Source organism: Prosopis cineraria, unplaced genomic scaffold (assembly GCF_029017545.1).
Source record: "Prosopis cineraria cultivar Desert tree isolate PC_DT_omini unplaced genomic scaffold, ASM2901754v1 PC1801, whole genome shotgun sequence".
NCBI classification, from domain to species: domain Eukaryota; kingdom Viridiplantae; phylum Streptophyta; class Magnoliopsida; order Fabales; family Fabaceae; genus Prosopis; species Prosopis cineraria.
Window position 1 is genome coordinate 7,882 of NW_026557126.1, and position 19,876 is coordinate 27,757.

The window sequence follows — 19,876 nt, forward strand, 5'->3', positions numbered from 1 at the left end:
TATCTCTCTCTCTCTCGCTTCTCTCTCCCTTTCCCACACTCAAGAAATCAATTTTGCTCATCATATCAAAATCAAATAATTTAAATTTAACATAATTTTATTCATTTAATAAATATATAATTAAAATAAAAATAATCTTACTTGTATGAAAAATTACAAGTTGAAAATTTTAAATTATAACCATTAAAATTGAATTTAAATTCTTGCTACAGTAATGAGTTTGGAACACATCGCATCTCTCTTATGCACTTACATATTCTCTCTATGTCATGTTGACAAACCCTCCATCCCTCACCCATACAGACTTAGCTTCTCTCTTTTTCCAATTTCCTCTTTCCATCTCAACTTGGAATGGTTGTAATTTAATATTTCATAAAAATTTTTTTAATCATAATCATAATTCTTAGATTGTAGTTTAGATGAAATTAGTTATATTTTTAATTTACTTATTTATTTTTCATAAATTTCACATTTTGATAATAATTTTATAAAATATTAAATCTCAATCATTTCAAAATATATCGAAGGATTGAGATGGAAAGTGAAGAAAGGAGAAATGAAAAGAAGCCTGGTCCTACCCACACACATACTCCTATGTGCATATTATCTCCCTACCTCACTTTCTTTGAAAATATGCACGCACTTCGTTGTAGCGTGTGTCCTCCCTCTTTCTTTCCCCTCTATAAAAATCACATAATCTCATTCACAAAAAAACATTACTCCTCTCGCAAAAACTCGTATTTTCTCTATCATATACGCATCATTCTTCCTTTACCAATCTCCCTCCCTCCCCCTCTCGCCACATCATGTTTCTCTCTTCTAAACACAACATTGTATTTTAAGCTATTTTATATAGTATTTATCTCAAAATTTATTTGATAATATACATTTATTATATTAATATAATATTTAAAAAATAAATAAAAATATATGTTCATGCGACAATATAGAGTCATTGTTGAAAGTGTTATATTCAGTGGCAATAATAAAAAGTCGCCGTTGAAACTAATCTACAACAACTTTGTGTCATTGTTGGTTGTCAACTCTAAAAAGTCGCCGCTAAAAGTTTAAGACTTTTGGTTGTGACATTGCTAAAAGTTGTCATTCAAACAGCACCAAAATCTAATGGCTTGGATTTGCCTATTTCCCAACATAATCAACCAAACAGCACCAAACATGATTAAAAGAAAGGAAAATTTATTTCATGTGACAGATCTCTTTGATTATTAGTATAAACCTTTATTTCCAGTTTCAACATTAATTTCTCTCTTTTTGCTGCAACATCTTTAAATCATCAAACCAGGTTGCCCATTTGGTATAATTCATGGACAGAAGCATTGCATGCATTCCCATATCCAGATAGTTTCAAGATATATAAGAAAGAAAATGTACATTGATATTTTCATCTCCATCTTACAGATTCATTAACAACAGAAACTAAATATTCACTGAAGGAATATAATAATGTGATTAGATTGATCTATAGCATACATAATTAATAAATAAAGCAATGATTACCTAGTGGCGCAGAGAACTCATAATTAACCAATGTCAGTAAGAAATTTAGGTTTTCGTAAAACAAAAGAAGATTTATGCAAGATTACGAAAATCCAACATTCACTAGTAGAAAGATAAAATCATAACCCATTCTATAAATTACAACAGCAGCCACTTCTGATTGGCTTGATCTATGATTATTTAGAAAATAAGGTCTAAAACAAATTCAATTTTGTCCTTACTGACGTATATATCCTTCTTGCAGAGTTTCACATTAACTTCATTCTTCTGATATGAGGCAAGCTACTATCTACCTAGCCAAGGGAGAGAATTCAGTTGTCAAATTCAGGGACACTAATTCAACTGAATCTCCTGTATGAGCACCACTATTGGGTTTGGTTCTTGGTACTTCTGTTGCCAAACACTCCTTTAGCTCATTCACTAACTCACTCATGGTTGGCCTGTTGTTGGGGTTTGGAGACACATAATTCGTTGCCATTTCCACAACTCTCCACACAGAGTTACTATCTAAGTCACCACTTAACTTTGAGACAACAATGGCCTTTATGTCCCCTTTAGCAACCATGGAGCTAACCCAATGACTTATATGAGTTCTCTCATGGTTTCTTGATATGACTGGTAGACTTGTGATTATCTCCAACAGAACTACTCCAAAGCTATAAACATCACTTTTCTCTATCAATCTGTTTGTTATGTAGTACCTATGAAACAGAATACAAAATAACTTAGAGTACATTTGTAACATAAGAATAATGTTGGATTAAAGAAAACATGCACTTATCATTTTTTTTTTCTTAACACAAGAACAAAAAAGATTACAACAACAACAACAAGCCTTTATCCCACTAGGTGGGGTCGGCTATATGGATTGCAAGACGCTATTGTGCTCTATCATTTATCAAGCTTTTAGGAATATTATTAATTAACAGATTGCGTTCAATAACTTCCAAAAATGTTCTCTTAGGCCTTCCTCTATCTCTCTTAACCGGACTCAAAGTTTTATGTTCTACTCTTCTCACTGGTGCCTCCCTTTGTCTTCTTTGTACATGCCCAAACCATCTCAATCAATTTTCTACCATTTTTTCCTCAATAGGTGCCACCCTCACTTTTTCGCGTACGTGCTCATTTCGAATTTTATCTTTACGTGTATGTCCGCACATCCATCATAACATTCTCATCTCTGTTACTTCAACTTTATGCTCTTACTGTCCCGTTAAAGCCTAGCATTTACTACTATATAACATTGCTGGTCTGATAGCAGTGCGATAAAACTTTCCTTTAAGTTTATTAGGCACCTTACGGTCGCAAATAACTCTTTTAGCTTTTCTCCAATTAAACCACCCAGCTTGAATTCTATGTGAAATATCTCTACTGATTTCACCATCATTTTGAATAATGGCTCCTAAATATCTAAACTTTTTCACTTGAGGTATAATTTGATCTCCCAATTTCACTTCCAAATTATTGTCGAATAGTCCTTTATCAAATTTACAATATAAATATTCTGTCTTACTTCTACTCAGACAAAAACCTTTCAACTCCAATGTCCTTCTCCATAACTCAAGTTTGAAATTAACCTTTTCTCTTGTATCTGCTATAAGAACTATATCATCCGCGAAGAGCATACATTTCGAAATTTTTCCTTGAATATGTTCTGTCAAAACATTTAAGATCAAGTTGAACAAATAAGGACTCAAAGATGATCCCTGATGTAGTCCAATCTTTATAGGAAAATTTTTTGTTTGACCACTAGGTGTTCTTATACTAGTTTTTACCCCCTCATACATATCTTGTATGGCTTTAATATAAGCAATCCGTACTCCATTTTTTTCTAACGCTTTCTAAAGCACTTCTCTTGGTATACGGTCATAAGTTTTTTTCTAAATCAATAAAAACCATGTGTAGATCTTTATCTTTACAACGATACTTTTCCATTAATCCCCTTAGTAGATAAATCGCCTCTGTAGTTGATCTACCTGGCATAAAACCAAACTGATTCTCGGAAATACTTGTCTCCAATCTCAACTTGTGCTCAATTACTTTCTCTCACAATTTCATTGTGTGGCTCATGAGCTTAATCCCTCTATAGTTAGTACAATTCTGAATATCTCCTTTATTTTTATAAATAGGAATTAATGTACTTCTCCTCCACTCATCAGGCATTTTCTTGGACCGAAAAATCACATTAAATAACTTAGTTAACCATCTCACCCCTTCTTCACCTAAACATTTCCACGCTTCGATAGATATACAGTCAGGTCCGTTGGCTCTACCATTTGCCATTTTCTTAAGAGCTTCCTTTACCTCCTTATCACATATTATTCGATAGAATGACAAATTTTATTCTCCTTCACCAGTTACTAAATCCTCCAAGTTACTAGATGAACCCTCTCATCATTGAAAAGTTTAGAAAAGTAAGTCTCTCATCTATTTTTAATTTCATCATCTGTAACTAAAGTTCTTCCCTCTTCATCCTTAATACACCTTACCTGTTCTAAATCTCTTGAGTTTCTTTCCCTACTCTTAGCAATCTTATAAATATTTCGCTCTCCTTCCTTCGTCTCAAGGCTCTTATAAAATTCTTCAAAAGCTTTAGAACGAGCTTTACTCACAGCTCTCTTAGTTTCCTTCTTAGCCATACGGTACCTCTTGCAATTTTCCTCATTGTTACACAAATGTATGGCTTTAAAACAGTTTTTCTTATACTTGATTTTGTCCTGCACACTATTATTCCACCACCAAGACTCCTTATCTCTCGGACTAGAACCTTTTGATTCTCCCAAAACTACTTTTGCAACCTCCCGTATCTTTTTAGCCATATTCTCCCACATGATGTTAGCACTTCCCTGAGATTTTCAAATTCCTTTATCTAAAAGATTTCACTTGAAAATATCTTGCTTCTCACCTTTTAATTGCCACCACCTAATCCTTGGTGCTACTACTTGTCGACGTTTTTGGATTTTACTCATAATACACACATCAAGGACTAGGACCCTATGTTGTGTCGTTACAGTATCTCCGGGGATCACCTTGCAATTTTACAAAGTCTTCTATCTATGTTCCTAACCAAAAAAAGATAATTATTGAAGATAATTATTGATAATTATTGAAGCAAGATAATTATTGAAGGACTTACTCAAGGTCTAGATAACCAGGAGTACCAGCAACAACAGTTGACACATGAGTTCCATCATCAGTTGGGATAGTTTTAGATAGACCAAAATCAGCTATTTTTGCTTTGAATTTTTCATTCAACAATATGTTTGAAGATTTAATGTCTCTGTGGATTATAGGTGGATTGCATCCATTATGTAGATACTCCAACCCTGGGCCAAATTTTATAGCAAATACCATTCACTTAGAAAGATTTTAGAGGTGAAACTGAATACACAATAATTAATTAACTTGGTTCATTTTCTGACCTAGTGCTGCATCCAGTGCTATATAAAGTCTGTCTTCCCAAGTGAGAAACTTTGATTTGCTACCTTTTCCTGCAGAATCGAACTCCATAACTTTCTATACTTACTGTTATCCATATTCAGACTATTGGTCAAAAAAAATAATCCATATTCAGACTACTATATTGAAATTGATTTCCACCAACAAACCTGAGAGGTACTCTTGTAGGCTACCGTTAGCCATGTACTCATATATAAGCCCCTTACTGGTTTCTTCATTGCAATACCCAATAAGGGAAGTCAGATTTCTGTGATGAACTCTCATTAAAAGTTTAACCTGGCAAGCAATTTCACAACCATGCTTAATTAAAACATAAATACATATATACCTAACGATTAAAAAATCAGGTGATTTTGGTACACCGTTGATTTTTTTTTTTAACCTCTGCTTGGAATTGTTTATAACCTTGAACTGATGATGTAGAGAGCATTTTAACAGCAACAGGAGTTTCATCGATGTAACCTAAATAAACTGCTCCGAACCCACCTTTTCCAAGAATTGTGCTGAAGTTATTGGTCATTTTGAGGACATCAGAGTATGAATATTCTCTATTTATGACTTGCACAGATGTGTCTTTTTGTTCTGCAACTTTTTCAGCTAGCTGTGAGGTCTCAATTGGGCTTGTTTAAAATTTGACTCACAAAAAAAAAAAAAGAAAGAAAAAAGCTTTTAATGGCTGGTTCTTTCACATGAACAACAAAAATTGTGTGCTGTGTGCATATGCACATATGACTGATAATTAAAGACAGCCTCACCTCTTGATTTTCTCCTTTTAAGGGTAAAAAATATTGCTGTTGAGGCTATCAGAAGGATCAGGACTCCACCAACTGATGCCACTATGGGAATAATGGTATTGTTCTTTTTCTTCTTATTGCATGGAGGAGATTCACATAGATATGGATTTTGTCCAACACTAGCATGGAAAGTCAAAGAAGTTATTATGTTCATATCTGTCAATAAATCTTACAAGTATTCTATAGCTCTATTTAGAAGACATCAACAAATAACTAATTAGTTGATTCAGCTTTGCATGAAATGGGGGGTGGAGATCTAATGATCTATCGAGGAGAATATGATATCCTGAGAACAAGATGACAAAGTTAATTCATTACTTGAAACACTAAAATTAATGGCATATTTCATATTAAGTTGATTAAAATACATCACGAATAAAAGCCAAGTGTGGAAGGTTTAGTGAGGAACCGAGATCCGTGGATAAACACAAAAATTAGTGTCCGATAAATGTCGTAAGCCATCATCATTTTGTCAAGAATTATATGTTTATATGTCACTAAATTTTATACAGTAGCGGCAAAAAATAATTAAAATGATCAAAATACTTGTGTAAAAATGTAAAAAAAATTCACGTTATACATATAAAGATGCGCATAAAAAATTCATAACAATTACTAAAATAAGAATATTGAAAATTTTAATATAATTTTAAATTAGGAAATAATTACTTGAAGAATTGATTGTATAAAATGATATATAATTAATTGATATTTATGTTAATGCGTAATTTAATAATATATATATATATAATAAATTTTGAATAATATGCCCGTAGAGGCTGCGGTTTTATTATAACTCTAGTGAAAAAAAGTAGTGCACCGAGAGATGAGTAGCTTAATTGACAAAAGATGATAATATGGATTATGGCATAGGAGCTACAGGTGGTGGCATGAATACAAGGTATATGTTGAGATGCACAAAATGACTTTCAATATAATACTAGAATAAAATAGTGATGGGAAATTCCAGCGCTAAATGAGTGATGCGATAGTTATGAAAAAAATTCATCATTAAATTCAAAACTATTGACTGATTTTGTCGTCAATTTTTTAGTAGTGATTTTTTTATGTATGGAGATTAAGAAATATGAATATTTATGTGCTAAATTCATTTAAAACAACTTCTAGGATATTAAGATTTTAACAAGAACCATACCTTAGTGACAAAGAACCTTTCTTTGATTTTTCAACCAGATCAGAGGGAACAACACCTGTGAAGTTGTTGTTCTCAAGATTTCTGGGGGAAAAAAAAATCGAACTATATATATAACATCCTTTCCATTTTATAACCCATGAGATCTGATTATTAATGACAAGCAACTTACAAGATCTTCAGGTTTTGTAGTTGAGACAAAAAGCTAGGCACCGGTCCATTTAAGCTATTGTTTGATAAATCCCTGAAATAGAAATATTCTCCCCCTTAAAAATGAGATTTTCTTTATTGTCAAAGAAGAAAATAGGGGGGGAGTTATAATTCTAGGAAGAAAAATTCTCAAAATAATAAAAAAAATTACTATTTTTGAACATTTTCCTTGCTAATAATCTCAGCCTTCATTTTCCTCATTATTCAAACCGAATATGAAGGGAACCAAAGAAATTATGGGAAAAAAAATCAAAAAGAAGAGTAGACCAAGCTAGTATAAAAAAATACTCACAACATCTCCAACATGGTGAGATTTGAGATGGAAGGAATTATCTGTCCTGGCAATCTACTTGAAGACGAATTCCTGTTTGGCTTTTCCAATATTATTGGAAGTTTCTGATTCAAGTTTCATGAAGTAACAACATTGATTTTGGGAAAACAAGCTTACAGGGTTGTGATTCTAGGGGAATTCTAGCCATCATGAGTACAATTTAGACCTTCCCAAATGTAGGCCACAGGACCACATGGATCTCCTTGCCAATTTCTTGTCACCCCATAAGAAGACTTGATTGTTGTGATTGCATCAACTGTTTCTCAAAATTACAAGTTAGTCTATATCATGTCTCTTCTCTACCAGATTATTTGAAAAACTAAAGAATTCTTAGGTGAAAGTCAATCTATAAAAGAAAAGTAGTCTAATTCAAGCACATGAAGAAGAAGAAACAGAAAAAATGGATACTATCCCCAAAAAAAAAGAAACAGAAAATATGGGCCTGTTTGTTTGTGTTTCCATTTTTTTAAATTGTTTTGCAATACAATTTTAAATTTTATTTCAAAATAAAACAAAAAGAAAATTTGTTTAATTTTATTAATTTACAAAAAATTTTAGAATTAAAAAAATTGGTGGATAGTGATGATCGTTGATAATTAATGATACTTATTTATGATAGTGATCGCTCAATGTGACCGTATTTTTAATATTTAAATGTAATATGTTTTGAAAATAAAAAATAAAAACAGTTTTAAGATGTTTCTATTTTTTAAAAAAATAAAACTTTTTTGAAAGCAATTAAAATCAAAATGCTTATTTAAATGATTTTTTAATTTTTTTTAAAAACTATTTTTAAAAATAGAAACCAAACATGCCCTATATATCTCTAACACATCTATTCTTGATTCTACCAGAGAGTTCATTCTAGAGTTTATATTTGCAGAACATACCATCTCCTTCTTCTGTTTCTGGTTGTGAAAATTCTTTAACTGAATAAATTTCAATGGCATTGAGAATGGGAGGGAGGGTTGAAATCTCAGTCTGCTGAAGCAAAATCCGAATTATTTTTCCCTTGGTAGGATACCTGCTGAATATAGTGTTTGTGTAATTGTACTTAGGTACAACATCAGCAAAAAAGAGACCATCATTTAGGGAAATGTTGAATGATCTTGTCTGATTCTTTTCTAAGACTTGCAGCTCTGTAAAATGCATGTAAACATAGAATTGGTCTGTCGCATCTTCTGGCTCCCACAACACTAACATTGGAGCACTTTCATTTAGTGGCGTGGCTGCGGTACTCATAACAGTGGCTGGTGGTTCGTAATGAGTTTGAACTAAGGAATCTGCAGTAATTGAAGCACTTATTTGCGTCCAGTCCGGGTTGTAGACATTATAATACCAGAAGCGATCGTAAACATCATCACGATACCTGTGGCAAAGTAATTCTCTTATCAGATATTTTTTTAATATGTAAAGATGGAGTAAAGAACCACTAGTTTAATCTGCTAGTTAAAAAGTTGATTTAGAGCATACTAATAATTGCTTATTTTTACTTTAAAAAATACCTTTAGCCTTTTTTTGTGTTTAGAAAAACTAATGTAAACAATAGCAATAACAAAAAGCCTTATTCTACTGATTAGGATTGGTTATATAGATTGTACAACATCATTGTGTTTTATCAATAAATTAAAGTAGTATAACATGTTTGGATACTTCAGAGATTAAAATTATGGTTTTGTAAAAATATATTCAAACAACTCTATTACATATCAAAATTAATTATAAAATCAAAACTATTGTTTTCTTAAAAATATCCAAACACTCTTAATATATGATAAAATTAATTATAACCCCAAAATCATGGCTTTCTTAAAAATATTAAAACACCCATATAGATACCAAAATTAATTATGAACTCAAAACTATAATTTATAAAATAAAGTTTATATGGATTTTGGATAATTTTTTTATGAAAGTATAATTTATTTTGGCACGTATATAAGGGTGTTTGTATTTTTCTAAGAAAACTATGGTTTTGGGTATAATTGATTTTAACATGTAATAGTGGTGTCTGGAAATTTTTAAGAAAATCACAGTTTAGAGTTTATAATTGATTTTGATATGTAAGAGGAGTGTTTAATATTTTTTTTCACAAGACCATGGTTTTATAACCTGATTTCAATTACGCTTTTCAATTATACTTACAATCAATTTTATAAGTCAATTATACCATCTAACCGAATTAATTATATTCAAAATTAATTATGTTAGTCAATTTTTCTATAATTAATTTCATATAACGGATATACAAATGCACCCAAAGTAATGTTAACATATTCAAAAACACCGATTCTCAAGAGTACAACTGAAAAACTCTTTTAGATGTATAAAAATGGGATAATGAAATTTTTTTGTTTCTCAAATTTGCCTTTAGTTATTGATTTGATGTTCGAAGTTCAGACTTTATTAATCAAGTTTTTAATGTTTCATGATCACGTACAATTAATCCTTATGGTAAGGAGAAATAACACGATAAGAATTATTTTTGTATGATTATGAAACTTTAAAGAATTTCCAATTGACAAAGATTAAATTGATAATTAAGATAAACTTAAGAAATTAAAGGTTTCATTGTCCCTATAAAATTAAAGTAAGGATATTTACCTGTAAACTTGGTTGCTGGTTGAGCCTAAATTCAATCTCAATTGAAGTGACAAGGGTCCATCAAACTGAGTAACATAAGTATCATTCATCAAAGTCCTCAATTCTATAGCAGATATAAATGGGGTTCCAGAGCCTGTGTCAACCAGACAGATTTGCATGTAATCTAGTGATGGAACATGTATGATCTCAGGGCTTACTAACAGAGATGCATTGGTTATTTTGACTGTTTCCCACAAGCTAGGCCCAAGATGCAGATCAAAACTTGGCAACTCATTCAGGCCATCATAATTCCCATACAGAAAATTAGGCCTGATTAGACATTTAGAGCCGCTTGTGATGTTTATGGTGTAACAGTTTCTTGTTCCTTGAGGAAAGCTTCTCAAGTTCCAAAGTTGCTGTTGATGCATGCTTTTGAGCTCGCTGGTTATGGAGTTGCTCACTCCAGAATTTATGAACTTGTCATCTGATATGTAATTTATGCCTGTTGTCTTCTCATCGTAGGTGGACTTGGCAGGTGCCCCACAATCTATGCTTATGAATCCTGAAACATAGAGGCAGAGGTTAATTAATTATTCTTGTTATTAAATATATGGTAATGTAATCAAGTTCATAAGTTTTTTTTTTGGTGGCAAATTACCTGACTGATCCTGAGATTGAACCAGAACTGCAAAAACCAGACAACCTGCAAGAAAAGAGAAGAAGCTCTTTGTCATTCCCATAACTTTCTGCATATTCTCTTTTGCTTAATTAGGAATGCAATAACGCGAGCGACATTTGTTGTTACTTATACAATAAAACTAAGTTAATTATATGTACATTTGTGAAATGGTCAATATATAATAATGTCATCATCACCCTAGGTGGCATAGGGCTTACTTCTTTTCAAAAATCTTAAATGAATTTGCTCAAAAAAAAAAAATCACAGGTACACGCACACATATAATAAGCACTTTAAAATAACAAAACTTACGTACTTGAACATTTATTTTAATCTATGCTTGTGTATATACCCTTGAAAAAATGAGTTATGTTTCTATTCAATACAAATACATAACATGAAATTTACACCCGGCAATTCAATAGAAGTTTGTTTGGTGAGAATTGTATTATTTCATTGATTCTTTCAAGAAAAGTCATCAGCCAATTTGATTCCATCCCCATAAAATTGCATGGTTGATGAAAGAATGGAATGAAAAATCCCAATACCTTGATCGATAATTAAGAAAACGGACGTAAATAGCTCGCTAATAATCGACATAGATTAATTGTGTTATCTACCTCAATGTTTTAACCAGTGTAAATTGCAGACATGCTACCACGCTCTTATATAATATTTCCTCTACTAACTGCTGTAATTAAATATTTGAACACATACTAGGAGATGTTAAACTTGAAAATTGAAAGCGATATCAAGTATACAAGTTGACGTTCCGAAGCAGCTCATACACTTGATGTTTACTATTATTATTTTTTTTATCGTCTACTGATCCTTCCTCAATCTACAACAAGTTGATTGATCGGCAAAAAAAATTATTTTTATGCCATCTTTGTTTGGTCCTCCCTTACCAATATGCCTATATGGCCTACCTTTTTTCATTTGAAGAAAAAAAAATTATCGACATATGATAGAAGAACAATGATTTGATATTGTATTTGACTTGTCTGTTGTTGCTACTCATATAGCTTAAAGATCACTTGTATTTGCTATTATAATATGTAGTTATGATTAATGTAATTCAATAATTGACTTTAAATTATTGTGATTTATGTACTTGTGTTGTTTAATTTTAAACTTAATAAATTATATGATTTAAAATTTTCATAAATGTTATTATCCAGGTCTTTCTCTAATATATTCGATTATCAAGACGACGAGATAGTTTGATCTTGTCCCGATCCTGTCTCGACTCTTAACGGGATGGACGACTTTCGAGACAGGGCGAGACACGGGATCAAAATTCAGTCTACATCTTTTTTTCGGGACGGGACACGGGATGGAGGTGTCCTGGTCCCGTCTTATCTCGTGAACTCCCCTAGTTGTATTTACCCCTCATTTTATATTTTACAAGCACTAACTCTAGACAAGACAATGGAAAGCCTTCTAAGCCTTATGAATTGATTTTCTATTGTAATGCCTTATATTCCTTTTGGATTATGTGTAATTATTACAATATTACCAACGAGGACTATTATGTAAATTACTTGCATCATTACATGCTTTTGTGATTGGTTAGTTGTATTTTGTGCCCTAGCTAGGTCAAAATGTATGTGCTCTTAATGCCTAATTAGGACCAAAAATACATGTATAAGTATGTTTATGATAAATTGATGGTTTGTAAATGAGTATTTTGATGATTTGAATGATGAATACCTCTTACTTTTTAATGAAACCGAAGCTGAGGAGTGAAAATGAGATTTAGACTGTATTTATGTGTTATGGTGTGTTGCACCAATTGTTCTAGGTCATTTCAATATGGTCCAATTAGTTGTGTGAGTTTTTGACTTAAAATGGGTTTTAGACACCCTATTTGTAAAAAAGTGTTTAAATGTGGTTGGTTTGTGTTTGGGTGTCCAACCTCATGCTATGATATAATTTGAGAATGAAAACATGCCATTACCTAATTCATAGAATAAGTTTTCTGTAAATATTTAAATTACCTCAATCGGATATTGGATAGAGATTTAGGGTGCATCAAAAGTTCAGTCAGAAAGTTTGTGATGACAGCATGTTGCCAGCATTTAAACACTATATGCTGCCATGATTTTGTTGTAATGGGTTTTACATTTTACACTGCAATGTAAAATGTGGATGCTGAGGCATAATGCCAAAATGTTGAAGTATGCTTGATAATGTGTCATATGCTGCGGTGTATATGCATTATGTCACAGTGTATTGTGATAGAAATGTTGTTTTGACTTTTTTGACTTTAATTTGATTTGTTATCTTGTATAACTTACATGCTCCCTATTATTTAAATACTATAATTTTTACAAACACATTTTAAAAATGATTTATTGGGATCTCAATCTTAAATGATTTTAAAATAATTTATTTAACCATTTTTCTTTCATATTGAATTATTCAGAATAATTAGCTCCTAAATATTTTAAGAGTATTCTTGATAATGTCAAGCGCGAAAATTATAAAACTTGTTTCCTCTCACCCACCCCACGCATACCACATAGTCAATCCCAAAGTCTATCACCTAATGAACAAGAATGAGACAATTTCCACGTAAGAAATTGCACGCTACCCCCGCATCAGAATATATATATATATTATATATATATAAACAAAAATAGAGAAATTAGACTGTTGGCATGAATGAAGAATCACTTAAAAAAAGTGTATATTATACGAAAAACACTACTAACACCTGCAATAAAAGCATCTGGGAACAGTGTTCCCAATAGTTGACATTGATACTGTACGTGAGGTAAATAATAATTTTTTTTAAATACGTGAAAACCAGAAAAAAGAAAATAAAAGAACAGGCGACTGGCAGAGATAAATATTTCTGGTAAAAATTCTAACATAATATAATCGTATTATTCCTGAAACATAAATATAACTTGTTTATTTTATTTTGTAACAGAAAGACCCCACTAGCTGCTTTTATAATTTTAATATGTGCAACCAGAGGAAAAACAAAAGGTGAATTACAAAAAAGATATATCTGGTGGTGTGTAAGCCAGTCCTTATCCATATATATAAAAAGAAAAAAAAATGTGAGACCATAAAAAAAAGGGTGAAATATTACAGATAAGATATTTCTGGAGGACCCAGGTGTGAGTGAGTTTCCACTTTCCAGCCTAAAAAGGGAAAAAATTGAAAAATTGAAAATGTAAATTACAGATGAGATATTTCCGGCTGAAGGTAAATAAAAGGTAAGATATTTCTGGCAAAAGTAAGAAATATTTGTAGAGGAGGTGTGAGTTTCTAGATTCCCGCCCAAAAAGGAAAAAGATGAAAATATGTGAAAATGTGAATTACAGATAAGATAATTCTGGCAAAAAAGAAAAAAGAAAAAAAAAATAGATGGAGATGAGCATAAAAGGTTCTCTTCCATCTCGTGGATTTCACTTCAGAGTCTGGTCCTAGGGTTTGCTTTCAGCGGCGGCTTCGATAAAAGCAAGAAGACATGCCTCCCTCTATAAATAATCAGGCTTCTCTCTGGCCCTCTTATTTTTATTTCTCCGATATACACTGCAGAAGAAGAATGAGAAGAAGAGGCAAACACACTCAGCTTCCCTCCGCTCCACCATCCATTCTCTGCCTCTCTGTTGTATCTGGAGTGTTCATATTTAATATTTTAATTTTTTATTTATTAAAATAAATTTATAAAAATTTTAATAAATTTGGTAGTCTAGAATTTAATATAGATGATTTAAATTTAATATTAATTTTTTATATTTTTTATAAATTGATTATTTAGATGTATGGTTCAGATTTAAAATTTTTAACTTGTAATTTTAAAAAAACTATTTTTTTTTTGGAAAGAGCATGTGAAGAGATTATCTTTTATTTTAATATTTTATTACCAAAATAAAAATTTGTAAAGATTATAAAAAAATATTCAATATGAAATGTGCGTTGTCTGAATAATCAATCTATAAAATTTTAAAATTTTTTAACATTTTAATGTTAAATTTACACCATTTATATTAGATTTGAACTATCCAAATTAGTGAATAGATTTATTATAATTTTTAGTTCAGATTTTTATTTTTATAAATAAAAATTAAAACAGGAACGTACAGAGTGAAGTGGAGGGGCAGAGAAGGGATGGTGGAGTGGAAGGAAGCTGTGTATATGTCTGAAGATTTCCACAGGCAAATGTCAAGAGCTGCGTCTTTGAAACCTGAGTCATGTCACAGGACGTTGTCCATAAGGATTCGATTTCGGTTTTATTTGGTTGATTTAATTTCAACAAAATCTTTTTGAAATTCTTTTATTATTTTTTTAATAACAAGGGTACTCCATTAATTGACTTTCATTTTGATTTCCATGCGATTTAATTGTCTTTAATTCTGGAAAATCATGTGGAGGAGATTGACGTTAGTTAGGGTTATTTCAAATTCGCGACAAAACCACACACATTTCCTACGAACAAGAACACCTACACTTCACTGCAGAGGCAGTTCTTAGTCCAAAATATTTATTAGTGACATAATATATATAAGGAAAAACACACTTATCAGTCCTTATAGTTTTATCGTGTTTTGCTTTTAGTTTCCATAATTTTTTGAGTATTTTCAATCCCTATAATTTTAAAAAGATTGGATGATATTTATTTTTAGGTCCCTATAGTTTCAGTTTTTTCACACTCCTTAATCCCTATAATGACTAAAAACACTGAAAAAATTATAGGGACTAAAAGCAAAATTTGATGAAACTATACAGATTAAAGATTATGTTTTCTTATAAAGATTGTGTTTGTGTGTGTGTGTACAGAAAAATTTGATGAAACTATAGGGATCAATGATTATATTTTTCTATAAAGATTTTGTGTGTGTGTGTGTGTGCATGCGTGCGCTTAAGGTACTCCATTATCCAGCACGACACGACTTTAATTTATTTGATTATTCTTAGCATGTTCAAATGTGGTAGGTTTAAGAAGTGATATATACATCAGATATACTCCGTATGGTACTTAATATAGGGTGAACTTAACCAGTTTTATTCTTATTAAATAAGAAATGATAATTATATTCTTAGAGTTGCTTTATATATATATATATTATATAACTTTTCAATTTTGTCATTCTTTGCAATTAATAACCATGTTAAATTGTTATCTAAAAATTCAAATGATAATAAATAAATCAGGGGTAATATAAAAAATATTAATTGCTTTAATTTTATCTTATATTAACAACTAAAATAGCTTTCAAAAGTTGCCTTGTATATATTAAGAATAGGAGGTAATAGCTAGGCTAAATAAATAGGACTATATAAGAATAGAAGGATTCATAATTTAAAGTAAAGTACTCCGTAGGCACAACTTCCAAATATCAATATCATAAACTCGAAAATTTGGGCTTCATAAATATGCATAAAACTTGAGCTATGACCTTTTAAAATGGAAACTTACAGAAAGAATATAACGCAGCAATTGGATTTAGTTCATGCTATATTGGATCTAAATGAATGAAAGTAGGAGACATTGATCAATATTTCCCAATTAATTATTATCTTTTTTTTAACCAGATGATTATCTTGTTTTAAACTTCTAATCGTCACTTCCACGGATTATAAAATTTTAATGTTTTTTATTCCAGCTCGATGTCCTGGAAAATCTAGGAGTTAGGCTAATCTAAATACTCACTGTATTGAACTATTATTATCAATAGTGGCCTCACAAATAACTCAAGGATACTTTTGTCATATTTATTTAATATGACTACATATTTCAAAACTCAAACTTGAAACCTCATCATAAGCAAATTCAGTTACCTCAATCAAAATACCTTTAACATATTTATTTATTGCATATTAATTTATACTTTTATATATCATGCATATATGCAAAATTCTTGTATGGACATGATTCATCATGTCATCCATGTTTATCCAATAAAATTGCACCAATGCAATTAAATAAAATCTTGCATGTCATTATTTTCAATGACTTCATTTTTGTAATAGAATGTCTATTTAATTTTTTTATTTTTTCTCCTCTACTATGATTAATGATAAAATTAATTTATATTTAATGACATTTGAATATCATGTCTTTATTTAATGAAACATGGATGATGTGATGTATCAAATCCATACAAAAATTTATCATGCATTTTAAGTTTCCAAAGGGATCGGATATCAATTTTTAAAAGGAATAATGATAAAGAGGTTTCAAAAGAATCAATTAATTTAAATTAGGTCTCAAGTGTTAAACTCTAAAAATTTGCAGCCCAATCTCTTAATTTTGCAACTACATTGTGAAGAATTTGCAACTTATTTTTCAAATCTTAACATAGTTGAAGAATAAAATAATTTATTTTTTTTGTTAAAATTTAAGATATAAGTTGTAAATTTATCACAAGGGAATTGCAAAATTGAGAAATTGAGTTACAAATTTTTGAAATTTGACACTTAAAACATAACTTAAATTAATTAGTCCTTTTAAGACCTCTCTTTCATTTTCCCTTTTCAAAAAGACTATATCATACAAAAGGCTGGAAAAAATTTAATCTCTGAAAATGAAAAATAATAATCACAATAATAAGTATTAAAAATAAAAATACGAATTCATCTGTGCAAATTTTTAAAAAGAAAATTCATTAAGTCCATAAAAAATTAGAAAAAGCAACAAAATCAACTATTTAAAATAAAAATTTAAATCTAAAAAATAAATTTTATAAAAAAAATAAGTTGCAAATGTAGATTCAAATAGTTGAAAATTCAAAAGTTTAAATTATGAATAATACATTTAAATTTAAATTAAACTCCCAGTTTTAAATTAAATTAGAATTTGTATATTTACAATTTATTTTTCAAAATTTTTTATCTAGACCCGTCATTAATTCTCTTTTGGAACTTTCTGTCATTTTTTATGAATAGTAAAGCAATAACTGCAATTCATATTACTATCATTTAACATCTTAATTAGATAAGCCAAACGGATATAATTGTACAAGAATATTTATTCATGTTCCGGCGAAAATACATCCCACCTAATTAATCGGTGAATTAAATGAGCCGAAGACATTGAATACTCTTTGATATCAATAATACCTTGAATAAATTAAGGCAAAGTAATATACTTCCTTTCAAATTATAGGGTAGTTTTAAAGGAATTTTTTTATCCTAAAAAATAAGAAATTTTAATTAGATTAAGGTTTTATTAAATATATTAATTTTAATAAAGTATTTTTTGAAGTTTATATTTTTATTTTGAAAAGATAAAATTGTTAAGTGTATTTAATGAGATTTATTGATATGTAAAATTTTATTTAAAAATATCTTATAATTTAAGATGAAAAATCAGACACAACACTAAGCAGATATTTTAAAAGGATATAGATAGATAGGATCCTTCACGCCTTTGATCGTTTCGTGTTTGATAAGTCTAAGCAATTCTACGAAATTTTCAAAAGGGTCAATTCATTCTTCTCGGTTTCAGTGTCCTGTCTAGGGCTTTACTTCTTCACTCTAATCAGCAGCTCTTACAGTAGAAGTAGGAAAAAAGACTGACCCAACCATGGCCAATCTCAAAATCAAACCGCGCAGAAAAGCTCACCAGCTCGACGGCGGCTCCGGTGGGAATGGGATACTCCGATTGCCGGTGGAAATTCTGCGGCACATTGTCTTTTTCTTACCCGTTGGAGATGCAGTATCACTGTCAGCTTCTTCAAAGACGTGGCGAAATGTCTGGACTTCTCTTCCAGTCCTCAACCTCAACTTCGATCATGACGATGATGTCGTCACTCTCGACGACTTCGTCGCTTCAATTGACAACGTTTTGTCAACCTTAAGATCTCGCAGCGCCATAATCGAGGGCTTCTCCTTGACGATGAATCCGCATAAAGAAGAGGGTTCGAAATTGGAATCGAAATTGGAATCTCACCTTGATGATTGGCTGTCTTTAGTTATGAAAATTATATCAAGGAGATCAATCTTAGGGTTTCTGATTCTTCGGACAATGTCTTTCTACACTTTACCCCAATCAGTTTTCACTTTGAAATCTTTAGTCAAACTTCAGCTGATAGGTTGCAAATTCCCGCCTAACATTTCGTTCGCTGATCATGATAATGATAAAAAATCCAGATTTCATGAATTTAACTGTCTTAGAGAGATAACCCTGGAAGATGTTATTGCTCGTGATGATCAAATCCAGGACATTGTGGATCATGCCAGGGACTTTCTTGAAAAGCTGACTATTAAAACGCATCCTCCCTTAAAATTTCTGAGTCTGGAATTCTTCTCGAAGCTTGATTTCATTGAAGTAAACGTTAAGACATTGCTGTTAAATCATGCTATGAATCTGGATACAGTGATTCTATATGGGATTCGTAGAGTATATGCTTTTGGGGTATGGAACATAAAGACATTAAGATTCTTAACATGGGACACCTGTGCCTAACACATCGATCAAAACATTTATCTCCAGCCTCCCTCTTGTGGAGACGATACAACTGTTTATGGATCACAATGAGAACATACAGATTCAAAGTTCTCATCTTCAGACTTTGTTTTTGTATGAAGGTCAAAGGTTTGAGGAGCCTATAGTGGTGGAGATTGAAGCTCCTAAACTCAGCAAAGTCCATTTCACTGGCTTTTCTTTTCCTATGATTACATTACTGAGAAGGACTCAGAAAGTTGAGCTTCATCATTTTGGTCATCCCCTTGGTGGTATTGATAGCTCTCAACTTTACAGGCTTGGAAAGTTTTCACGAAACGTGATGCAGCCATGATAGAAGTACACTTGCATCGGATTTTATTGAGGTATATATGTCAATTCTTTTGCTTTTGCGTTAATTGGTGCAACTTTTATTAAGAGGCATTCTTGCACATAGCTTCAGCGCGCGCAGCTAAATCATTTTTCTTTCTATTCTAGATGTTGAATCCCATTCTCTAGGCTTGCTGTGATCTAGTCATGTTGCCAATTAATTTACAATATTCATTGTTGCTATATTATTGCGATCAATATTAATGATCTATCATTGTTACGTTTCTCCATAGAGATTTATTTGATATATTTAGAACTAACGTAGTTGAATTAGGAGAATCTCTAAGGATCCCATATGATGATTTAACGTAGTTATTATGATATGAGCCCAAAAAGTTATTGTTCTTCCGCCTTA

At 31.1% G+C, this 19,876-nt stretch overlaps 1 protein-coding gene and 1 pseudogene across 1 annotated transcript; one reads left to right on the forward strand and one right to left on the reverse strand.

The window, feature by feature from the left end:
• Positions 1-1,600: 1,600 nt before the first annotated feature.
• LOC129300897 (LRR receptor-like serine/threonine-protein kinase IOS1) lies at positions 1,601-10,837 on the reverse strand (annotated as a pseudogene).
• Positions 10,838-18,273: 7,436 nt separating this feature from the next.
• LOC129300896 (F-box/LRR-repeat protein At3g58980-like) lies at positions 18,274-19,486 on the forward strand. Its single transcript, XM_054939498.1, has 2 exons — positions 18,274-19,104; positions 19,238-19,486. The coding sequence occupies exons 1-2, from the start codon at positions 18,274-18,276 to the stop codon at positions 19,484-19,486; spliced, it is 1,080 nt and encodes a 359-aa protein (XP_054795473.1).
• Positions 19,487-19,876: the final 390 nt, after the last annotated feature.